General features: G+C 42.2%; 1 protein-coding gene across 1 annotated transcript; it reads left to right on the top strand.

Annotated features, from left to right (window-relative positions):
• Window positions 1-5,714: 5,714 nt before the first annotated feature.
• LOC123149963 (HVA22-like protein a) lies at window positions 5,715-10,625 on the top strand. The gene is made up of 6 exons (XM_044569755.1): window positions 5,715-5,990; window positions 7,201-7,227; window positions 7,337-7,459; window positions 9,429-9,669; window positions 10,041-10,183; window positions 10,292-10,625. The coding sequence occupies exons 1-5, from the start codon at window positions 5,935-5,937 to the stop codon at window positions 10,176-10,178; spliced, it is 585 nt and encodes a 194-aa protein (XP_044425690.1). The 5' UTR covers window positions 5,715-5,934; the 3' UTR covers window positions 10,179-10,183; window positions 10,292-10,625.
• The last annotated feature ends 1,236 nt before the right edge of the window (window positions 10,626-11,861 follow it).

Here is an 11,861-nt window from a genome sequence, read left to right as displayed (position 1 = left end):
GGATTCCATCGTTACCCCGGAGTTCTGATAACCACCGCTCTTCATGTCCTTGTCCTCGATGTAGAATGTGTAGCCGTTGATATCGTACGCCTCATAAGTCATCAAGTTGTGCTCAGCGCCCTATGACAAGGCGAATATGAGTTTTTCTTCCGTGGAAGAATCATGTAAAGGGTACGACGGAAGCTTCTCCTTGAACTAACGCGTGAAACATGAGTTGTGCTCTTTGATTATATCTCCATCCATCCTCTGTTGGCCTCGATCATTGTATGTCTTCTCAATAAAGGTTTTGTGCTCTACCACCCAAGGATCGACCACGTCTATGTGTTGTAGCGCATCTAGGTTTGCTCTTTCAAAGTCGGCGAGTCGACCCTCGAAGTCGACATGCATTTCACGGCGACCATCACGGTGACCCCATCTAGCGAGCTTGCCGAGGTGCCTGTTGATGGGCAGACCAACGGGGTTCTCGATGCCTAGATAATTCGTGCAGTAGGAGATGCACTCTTCGGTCAGAAAGCCCCTGGCTATGCTTCCCTCTGGACGTGACATGTTGCGAATGTATCCTTTGATGACACCATTCATCCTTTCGAACGGCATCATGCTGTGCAGGAACGTCGGCCCGAGTTGGATGATATCCTCCATGATATTGACCAGCAGATGCACCATAACATCGAAGAATGCGGGCAGGAAGTACATCTCAAGCTCGCATAGTATCACCACGATCACTTCCTGTAGCCTTCTGAGTTTCCTCACACCAACTGACTTTCGAGATATGACGTCGAAAAAGTTGCATAGGCCAAATAGCGTTTCACGGACGTGCACGTCCATGATCCCACGGATTGCAACTGGAAGTATCTGCGTCATCAGCACATGACAGTCGTGAGACTTCATCCCGTTGAACTTCTGCTTCGCTGAGTCTAGGTATCTGCTTATCTTCCCCGCGTAACCGTAAGGAAGTTTTACTCCTACGAGGCAGGTGAAAAACTGCTCGATCTCCTCCTGACTTAGAGTGAAGCACACGGGAGGGTAGTCATTTTCGGTCTTCTTGGCCTTTTTGCCTTTGCGACGACTTTCCGTGTCCTGCTTCGCCTCATCATCATCATCATTAGCGTGAAGCTCCTCCCTGATGCCCATTGATTTCAAGTCTGCCCATGCTTTCGACCCATCTTTGGTCCTCTCTAGCATGTTGAGCAGGGTACCAAGCAGACTCTCGCACACGTTCTTCGTGATATGCATGACATCAAGGCTGTGAGGCACACGGTGGATCTTCCAGTACGGCAAGTCCGAGAAAACAGACCTCGTTTTCCATACCTTCAGCAGTGGCTCTGGCGCCTTTCGCTTCTTTCCCGGCTCTGGCTTCTTTTGCTTCTTTCCCGGCAGTGGGCAATCTTTCCAATTTTTCAACAGTTCGTCTATTTCCTCGCCGCTCCTCGTACGCGGGCATCTTCGGGGTTCGGTTTCACCATCTAACAGATCCTTGCATTTTCTCCATGGGTCATTGTTGCAAAGCCACCTTCGATGTCCCATGAACATGGTTTTCGAAGACCCGGGATCTCTATCTAGCTGGCGATATGTTGTGTCATCCATGCACCTGATGCATCCAGAAAATCCATGGACCACCAGCCCCGCGAGATATTCGTAACCGAGATACTCGTGCACCGTCGTGAGCAGTGCGGCTCTCATAAGAAAATATTCTTTCTCTGCGGCGTCCCACGTATTGGCTGGTGTTTTCCACATGGTGTCTAGCTCCTCTTTCAACAGCCCCAGATACAGATTGATGTCGTTCCCTGGTTGTTTCGGCCCTTCAATTAGCATACTAACGTGAATGTACTTCCTCTTCATGCACAACCAGGGGGGAAGGTTGTACATCCACACAAACACAGGCCAGGTGCTATGTGTGCTTCTCTAGTAGCTAAACGGATTGACTCCATCGGTGCTCGCGCCCAGCACGATGTTCCTTGGATCGGCCCCAAATTTTGGGTGTTCAAAGTTCAACGCTTGCCACTGGCTCGCATCCTCAGGGTGACTCAGCATCTTGTCTTTTTTTATTTATCTCCGGATCATTTCCGTCATCTTCTCGCTTCTTCTCCTCCCTATCCCCGTGCCAATGCAGGAGCTTTGCTAGCTTAGGGTCCGTGAAATACCACTGCACACGAGGAGTGATCGAAAAGTACCACACCACTTTTCGAGGAGCTTTCTTCCTCTTCTTATATCGAGTGACGCCGCACACCGGATATATGGTAGACTCCGCGTGCTCGTCCCGATAAATGATGCAATTGTTCATGCACACATGGTATTTCACGTGCGGTAAATCCAGAGGACACACAATTTTCTTCGCCTCCTCGAAACTGGTCGGGCACTTGTTCCCCTTGGGAAGACGTTCGTGCCAGAATGACATGTTCTCGTCGAAGCATGCGTCGATCATTTTGTGTTTACCTTCATCTCTAGAGCCATGAGCGTTACTTTCAGGCGGGTATCCTCGGGCCTGCATCCTTCATACAATGGAGTAATCACGTCTATCTCCAGTTGATCCAGCTTGGCTTTCTCTCGGGCGGCAGCTCTTGCGTTATCCGTCTGCTTGAGAAGCAGCTCTTGAATATGAGGGTCCTGCACCCAGCCCATCGATGGTCCATCGTCGTCTGCTCCGGCATCTTCATCTTCATGATCATGCCCTTCGTCTTGATCTTCCTCATCATCATGTCTGGCATCTTCTACATGATGACTATGTACAGCATCACCGTCGTGATCATGTCCTGGAGATTCTTCGTCTTCTCGCCCGCCCTCGCCGGGGTGGTTGTCTTGCTGCCCTTCCTCGTTTCTTTCCCGGCCCCATGGACGACTTCATAGTCATCTTCATCACCTTGCCACCGATAGCCATCCATGAAACCACGCAAGAGCAGGTGGTCCCGCACCTGTCCGGAATCCGGGTCCGCAATAAGGCTCTTCAGCTTGCATTTTTCGACACGGACATTTTATCTCCGTCTCGTTCTTTTGAAGCATCTTGGCCTTCGCGGAGCTCAAAAACCTATTCACGATGCCTTCGGTCATCGTGCAGACCATGGTCGCCGGCGGGGTAGAGCAAAACGATATTTTAGAACCAAGAAAAAATTTGTCATGACTTTGCCTAAAAATAGGATCAAAAGAATGCATAGTGCCAAATTCTCGCCGAAACAAAAATGAATCAACATTCCGGCAAAATATTGGCAACTATCGCATTTCAAATACCGGTACCTGCAAACACAAACATATGCAACACCACAAACATACGTAGATCTAGCTAGGCCATAAAAAGTGCATGTGCACGTTGTTGGAGGGAGAAAAAAGTAGATCTACAACATAAAGAAAGCTTTCCCCCTACTTACCTATCAAAAAATGTAACTTAACCATTTAATTTGAGTGAATCTATGGTGCAAATGAGGTGAGGAGGAGGAGGCAGCCGAGACAAGTTTGGAGGACGAGGTGGAGAGAATGAAGTGGGGAAAATGAGTGTGGTAGGTGGCTGTCCAAAATATCTAGTTGATCTCAAGTTACTAATGGCACACCACCTAAAAATGCGCCATTAGTAACCCTGGTTACTAATGGCGCACCAGTTAGGGGTGCACCATTACTAGTTTTGTAAAAAAATATATAATTGTTAGTATTGGCGCACCGTATATAATTGTTAGTATTGGCGCACCGTGGTTGTGGTGCGCCATTACTAGTTTGAACTAGTAATGACGCACTTCACAAATGTGCGCCATTACTAGTTTTGAAAAGAAAATTGTTAGTAGTGGCGCACGGAGAGTGTGGTGCACCACTACTAGTTTAGTTAAAACTAGTAATGACACACTGTGCCCTGGTGCGCCATTAATAGTTTTGAAAAAATAAAAAAATAAAAAAAATTGCTAGTAGTGGCGCACCGTGTGTCTGGTGCGTCATTAGTAATGAGGACACTATGGCGCACCTGTATCTGGTGCGTCGCTGCTATATAGCAGTGGCTCACCACATACATGGTGCGCCATTAATGTTCATATTAGCTATAGCTCTTTTTCTAGTAGTGATGTAGCAAACTGGTGAAAGGCAAAACGCGAAGGAAAAAACTCCAAGTTTATTCGGCTGGATTAGGAATCAAACTCTGGCCGCCAATTTGAATGCCACACATGTTAACCACTAGGACAAACTCACTTTGTTGTTTATTAGAGGAAACAACACTATTTGACCTTTCTTTTTAGTACAAACATTAAACATATAGTAGTATTATATACCAGCTATAAATTATTTGAATAAAAAAACATAAATTTGAAAAAACATTCACAAAAACCACGTATTGAAAGAAAATCAAAATTTGAGAAAGGTTTGTATCAATTAAAAAAAGTTCACAAAAATGGAAAAAGTTTGTCAATTTAAAAATAATTCATCAAATTTGTAAAAAGTTCATCAAATTTGAAACAAAAGTCAACTATTTTGAGAAAAAGTTGATTGAATTAGAAAAAAATTCATCAAATTTGAAACATAAATCAACGATTTTGAGAAAAAGTTCATTGATTTGAAAAAAGTTCATCAAATATGAAAAAGGTTCATCAAATTTGAAAAAAAACATCAAAATTTGAAAAACAATTCAACAACTTTTTGAAAAAGGCTCATTAATTTCGCCAAAAAGTTCATCGAACCAGGAAGAAGAAAAAGGAAAAAGGAAAGAAAAAGTAGAATTAATAAAAAAAAGAGAAATATGAACAATATCATATGAGGTTGTGTGGCGGGGTGATTAGTGCATTGCACCTCAAAAACAGGAGGTTGCCGGTTCGACTCACACTGCACGCACTTCTTTTGCGTTTCCGGAAACCGAAGAAAAAAAACCTATAGATTAAAACAGATAAATGGGCCAGCCCCACTGGTTAGGAAAATCGCCCTTAACCAGCGTTGGGTTTGCCAGAAAAGTAACCCTAGCTAGATGGAAAAGTAAAAATTCCGATGGCCTTTAGATTTTTTTTTGAGAAAAACTCACCAAACTTTATTATTCCAAAGCAACGTTCATAGGTACAACTGTTAGGTCATGAGGATTCCCCAACCACACATGTCTACCTGAATCTAGGTTACAAAAGAACTTGGCAAGTTTATGAGCCTCATAGTTGTAGTTCTACGCTTATGAATGAAATTACATAACTGAAAACTATTCTTACGACCTATTATTTCATGCACTATACCCACTGTTGGGTCATGAGGATTCCCCAACCACACATATCTACCTGAATCTAGGTTACAAAAGAACTTGGCAAGTTTATGAGCCTCATAGTTGTAGTTCTACGCTTATGAATGAAATTACATAACTGAAAACTATTCTTACGACCTATTATTTCATGCACTATACCAGCATTGGGGCCCCTCGTCCCCCTATTGATATCGTTAACCACTTCTTGCCTATCAGATGCAACTATGATATTATGCAGATTAAGATCTTCTGCAACCGATGGCCTTTAGATATGTTATGCTTTCACAAGACTTAACGGGCCAAAACTGCACTGAAATCCACACATTTTCATTGATGGGCCAAACTGAATGAGCCCACCTTACCAGCCAGTGAACGATGGAAGTACTCTAGAACCTTCTGCGGTGGCCGCTACCCAAGAGCCGTCGGCGTCCCGGCACAGGGCGGTCGGCCATACGCAAGGAGCGAGAAACGTCTCAGAAAAGATGCCGAAGAGTATCTCGCGTATATAATAAAGAAAAGAAAACGAGAGCGAGAAAGTAAACCAGAGAAAAGACGAGTGAAAAAGAAGAAAGCGCGTGCACCAAACACCAACGGCTCGCAAAGAAGAGGAATCTGCTCCCACTACTGTGCGCACGCCCCGACGGCGCCGCACTAGGGTAGTAGTAGGTGCTAGTACTGCGGAACCCAGGAGGGGGGAGCGAGTGGAGTCGAGGAAGCAGCAGGGGTAGGAGGAGGGGAGTGCGAGAGGGATGGGGTCCGGATCTTTCCTCAAGGTGCTGGCCAAGAACTTCGACGTCCTCGCCGGGTACGGGCTCCTCCCCCTTCCCTTCCCCTCCCCCTTTCTTGCTCTGGTTCAAGGCTGCATCCTCGCCCGGCGATTGGTTCACTGGTCGATTAGTTTGGGGGGATTCATCGTTGCTGCGGTTTCCTCATGTCATGGATCTGCCGTTCATGTCGTTAGCCTGGTAGGCTGCGCTTGGGGCTTGGGTTTTGTGGCGAAGATGTGCGAGAATCTTGGAGCGGTCGATTCGTAGGTGCTGTCCCGGGGTAAGGGTGAGCAAATGCGTGTGGGTCATGTGGATCTTGCTGGCGGAAGAAAATGTAAATGCCCTGCTTCAAAGCCCTAGTGTCAAAGTTAGGATTTCTTTTCCTGTTTCCTTATATTGATGCTGTCTCTGAGAGTGTCGGTCGAAAAAAATAATCCGACTGTACTTCAAAGCCCTAGTGTCAAAGTTAGGATTTTTTTTGTCGTGTCCTTATATTGGTTCCTTCTCTGAGAGTGGCAACGGAAAATATGCTACTTCAAAGCCCTAGCTTCAAAGTTGGGGTTTTCTGCGTGATATCTTGATGCTTTCTTTGAGAGCATCAAGTGGAGTACTTGTTTATGTTTGCATCTTGGACTAGCTGTATGCTTGATGCTTCCACAGAGATTACCAACCACGTGGTGCTGACTGCTGACAGCAGTTTGTGTTGCGCAACTTAATGCTCGTCCTGCTGATCTGTATGCCCCAGTGCTGTGGGGATAATAGGAAGTTAAGGACAGATATACCGATTCCTCTGTCCGGGACACGTTTATATCTCCAGTGCAAATGTAGCCGTGCCTAGAGGAGGAAGCAATGCTGCGGGTCTATTTGAAGAGAGTGATTGGTGTTCAGGATATAACTTGAATTCGGTGTTATACAAACGAAGCTCAATTTAACTACTGGATCTGCTGTCATGTGCTGCTACAATCTTGCGGAGCTAAATACATTTTGTTGGTGCAGTAGCTTGTCTGCATTGTTGTCATGTCAGTACAGACAATGGGGTTAACTGTTAAGAATAAACATATTTCATCTTAAAAATGATAATGCCGTCTTATCATGTATTCTCCGAGAGACATAGCTGGCTCTATGTCTGTGTGATGCCTTTAGCTTCAGGACTAGGATATTTTTCTAAATACTATACTTTTTTTAGGGATTCTAAATGCTATACCTAAGTGCTTTTAGTTCCAATTTAATCTTGGTTCCTCTTTGCAGGCCACTAGTTTCGCTTGCTTATCCTCTGTAAGTATTACCATTATCCTCAGTTTCATGATTCACTTACCTCTTTTCATCTTGGTACTGATTTCCACTGTTGTAATTTCCACATTTTCTCTGTTAACACTGTTTGCAGATATGCTTCTGTGAGAGCAATTGAAACAAAATCTCAAGTAGATGATCAGCAATGGCTTACTTACTGGGTGCTGTACTCGTTTATCACTTTGTTTGAGCTCACTTTTGCTCCGATACTTGAATGGTAAACATCACTTTTCTGGCTCTTCAGATACACTATATTTTAGAATTTTAGACCTTAAATACCCCAAAATGTTCAGTGTTGGTGGCACTCCTCATAATTTCTACTTTCCAGTAGTGAAAGCTGTAACACTAAAAGATGAAGAGAAGAATTGGCCCTGATTCAATGTGCTCCCTTTTATGCTTTTCTTGGTTTTTTTGTGTTATTCATTATTTGTTGCTAAAATCATTGGAGATACCTGAATATAACTATTTGATGCACCAAGAGGCGGATAGATGATCACATATCTTTTCATAAGAGAGAAATTATAGGACTGCAATAATGTCTTCTTTTATAAGACTGCAATCAAACTAACGGAAGGGGAGCCTTGGTGCAGCAGTAAAGCTGTTGCCTTGTGGCCATGAGGTCATGGGTTCGAGTCCTGGAAACAGTCTCTTGCAGAAATGTAGGGAAAGACTGCGACAAAAGACCCAAAGTGGTCGGACCCTTCCCCGAACCCTGCGCAAGCGGGAGCTACGTGCACCGGGCTGCCCTTTACTAGAGTCAAACTAATATGAGTCATCAATCCTATTACAAGGCGAATTGATGTTCAGATATGCTTTCCTGAGAGAGAAATTATAAGACTGCAATCAAACTAGTATGAGCCGTTAATCCTATGTAACCTAATGGTTCATACCTACTATTACCTCGTAAGGTTGTCGTAGACTTTGCACTCAATATAAGTCTGGAGGGAAACGATACATAACTAAAGCACCATGGTTAATAAGGAAATAAGGAGGTAATTTGTTGTATTAATTCTATATTAGTTTTCGTTTCCTTGCTAGTGTCTCCAGTGCATACTATTTACTTTAGTTTACATGGCATCACTAACACAACCATTTGATACTTACGGAACTTTGAAAGCACTTAGGTAGGTAGTATAAGAACAGAATGCTATCCATTGTCGATAAAATGGGCCAGATGTGCTACTGCTATGCTTCAAGTTCAAAATACAACCTGGACGGATGTTGCACGTGCTAGTGCTACTTTGCATCTTTGATTCAATTCATGATCTACATGTATGGCACAGAAGAATAAGAATGTCCTCGCCAACAAATATTAACAACTTGAAACTGAATTTTTGCTACTCCCTCCTTCCATCTATATAGGGCCTAATGCATTTTTAAGAACGTCTTTGACTATTGACATTGTTTTTTGAAGGCTTCCATTCTATTGACAAGATTTTGACTATAGTACATGGCATGCGTAATGTGAAAATTATATCATTGAAAGCTCCTTTCACATACGAATTTGACGATATGCTTTGTGTAAGTTGCATGTCATATACTCCCTCCATTCCCTTATACAAGGCCACAAACTCATATTACAGGTACCAAGATAAAACTTAATGACTGCTTTTCAAGTCAACTTTTCTTTTTGTTAATCGGGATCATTAATACGCCACAAGCATGCAACGAATGAATGGGAAGTAAGTAGCTAAGTGTCATTATGACTACATGCATGTAAGTATTAGATAGTTGCTAGTACGAAGAAACTTCATTATTTTTTGCCTCGGTTATTGTTGGTGGCCTTGTATTGATGCAAAATGTAATTTTGGTTGTGGCCTTGTATAAGGGAATGGAGGGAGTATTATTGCTCTAACATTTGGTCAAAGTTAACCTCGAAAAACGCATTAGGCCCTATATAGATGGAAGGAGGGAGTATATCGATCATTGTGTATGTAGTATAATTTGTAATCCATTCTTATGGTATGAACGAAGAAACATAGGTGTGTTTTTTACATTAAAAGACAAAACATTTCGTTTTCAACGCATCAGAAATAACTTGCATAAGTAAAAAAAATCCTGTAACCAGAATTACCCTTGATCATTGGACGGCTTTGGTTAAAATTTCCTCTTACCTCTGCAAGCTGGAGTTTCTTAATATACTAGATTAAATATTCCTCTTACCTTCTTAACATTGTTTTTTGAAGGCTTCCATTCTGGCCCTATGGAAAACTGTTCTTCAACTGCTGGCTAGTCTTTCCTTGCTTCAATGGTGCTGCTTATGTTTACGAGCATTTTGCGCGGCCAATGTTTGTGAATCGCCAAATAGTCAACATCTGGTACGTTCCAAGGAAGGAGAAGTTGAGTAAATCTGATGACGTACTCTCAGCCGCTGAGAAATATATTGAACTAAATGGACCGGAAGCGTTTGAGAAGCTAATTAGCAAGGTATTCCTGTTGTCGGCTAAAATACTTGCAAATGCATTACTTTAGTATCATATGTTTATCTATTGGAGTGTTTCTATATTCCTGCTTATGTCATTTATGTGATATTTGTCCTTCTTTCATGCTAGTCTGCGTAGTACTGTGACGTCATTTTTACTGGTTTATGAATCATGCCATTTTTACTGTAAGTGAAGCAACATAACTAGCTGATTAACTCACTCTTTTGAATGCTTGCATTGTATAGCATTGACTTGCAGGTTTTCTTGCACCAGCGTGCTGATAGTTCAATTGCTACACTTACATAAATTGTACTTCCCCTCTATATGTTTTATCTTCCTTCTAGCTAGTGCAATTAATTTATCTACTCTTTTCAGTCTACAAGTACAAAGCCTTCAAAGTTTAGGAGCACGAGGCGGTCAATCTTGCAGGAGGCGGAAGCTGAAAAGATGGGCAAGGCTGAGAGAGATTCATGGGGTGAAAATCCATTCTACGATAAAAATTACCGACACTAAATCAGGTTAGCAAAGTGTACTTACAAGCTGGATGTTAATGCCAAATTAGATTTGCGTTATGATTAGTAGAGAAGGCTCTTCCTTACAAAGATGCAATTCTACTTTTCATGCAGTCTTCTTGGATTCTGCCTGATGAAGAGCTTTCCACGCACGCGCTTGAGGATTGCATGATGTGTCTACCAAATCGTAATTGGTACCACAAGAACTATGTGACGGCTGAATTCTTGTATATAGGCGCCAGCATTGACATGTTCCCAGATGATGTAATGTTGTCTTGCATATTAGTAACAGATTTGGCTAGACAAACTGATTATGTGCCTCTACTAGACATCGCTTGCTTCGAACATAGCGATTTCCTGTGTGTTAGTGCGGGCAAGTTGTGCGTTTAAAACATTCTGAAGACTTTTTTAGAATTAAGAACTTCAAATGAGCGCAAAGATTTATTTATTTTTGTTATGTCTAAGTTATGAAAAATGCAGCTTTGTACTCTTTACCAAGCTGTAGTTACTTTTCATTAAATTCATATTGCATACTTAGGAAATTGACCTAGGCATTAAATACAATTAGAAGTTTTTTTTTCTGTGTGCAATATTTGGGTCATGAAATTTTAACCGAGCCTATTAGGTCATGCACAGACCACAATACAAAGCGTGTAGGTGCTTAGAAAAAAGAAAACTGATGTTTTAAACATTAGCGTTTATTTCAAGCTACCGGCCAAGGCAAGTGAGAGCTGTTCAAGAGTTGGGGGCATATCTTTAGCTCGAGCAGCATCCGCTCCTGAAATGTGAGTTAAGCTTTTTTTTAAAAAAAAAGAGCTCCGAGTGGAACAGCTTCTTTTATTCCTTGTTGGCCTGTAGCTCCTTCTGTCCCTCAATCCAAAGCGTGTAGGTGCTTAGAAAAAAGAAAACTGATGTTTTAAACACTAGCGTTTATTTCTATAACACTGTCAAATTGAGCCGTTTTTAGAAAATGTGTCAAACTAAGCATTTGTGATCTATAAATATGTGTTTAGCAGCTGCTTAAGAAAAAATGATGTTTATATTCCTAAGCACTTCTTCGAGCACTTTTCACTGGGTTTGCGCTGCCTCAAATCTTTTTCATTTTTTGGAAATGAAGGATGACCTCGATGCATACAGTCATTTTATTATATTATTCTCTGCCTCAAATATATAGCGCAGTTAAGCGAACTTCGGTGGGAAAATATCTTGTGGGATTAGAGTGTGCATGACCTTGTAATCATGTTTTTTTCTACTAGTATTTCTTCTCGAACCTGCAAGAAAGTTGCAAAAATAAATAAATAATCAGCCTGCCTGTTTGAAACCAAACAATTTTTGTAATCCTCCAACAAGTGAACGACGCACCGTTTCCATGACCCCCCCCCCCCCCCATGTAAAAAAACCTTTTTTAGGTGAACTAAAGATTTTATTCAGAGTTCAAAGTGTTGGAAATATGCCCTAAAGGCAATAATAAAAGGATTATTATTATATTTCCTTGTTCATGATAATTGTCTTTTATTCATGCTATAATTGTGTTATCCGGAAATCGTAATACATGTGTGAATAACAGACACCAACATGTCCCTAGTAAGCCTCTAGTTGACTAGCTCGTTGATCAACAGATAGTCTTGGTTTCCTGACTATGGACATTGGATGTCATTGATAACGAGATCACATCATTAGGAGA

The sequence above is a fragment of the Triticum aestivum genome, chromosome 7A, assembly GCF_018294505.1.
Source record: "Triticum aestivum cultivar Chinese Spring chromosome 7A, IWGSC CS RefSeq v2.1, whole genome shotgun sequence".
Classification (NCBI taxonomy): Eukaryota; Viridiplantae; Streptophyta; class Magnoliopsida; order Poales; family Poaceae; genus Triticum; species Triticum aestivum.
This window is presented reverse-complemented; position numbering and strand designations above follow the sequence as displayed.

What these genes read in the sequence shown, in the direction of transcription:
- LOC123149963 (XM_044569755.1), top strand. Translation starts at nt 5,935, where the DNA reads ATGGGGTCCGGATCTTTCCTCAAGGTGCTGGCCAAGAACTTCGACGTC. An exon ending in GTTTCGCTTGCTTATCCTCT is followed by an intron (nt 7,228 to 7,336) that starts GTAAGTATTACC and finishes CACTGTTTGCAG; the next exon opens with ATATGCTTCTGTGAGAGCAA. An exon ending in TTGAGAAGCTAATTAGCAAG is followed by an intron (nt 9,670 to 10,040) that starts GTATTCCTGTTG and finishes TACTCTTTTCAG; the next exon opens with TCTACAAGTACAAAGCCTTC.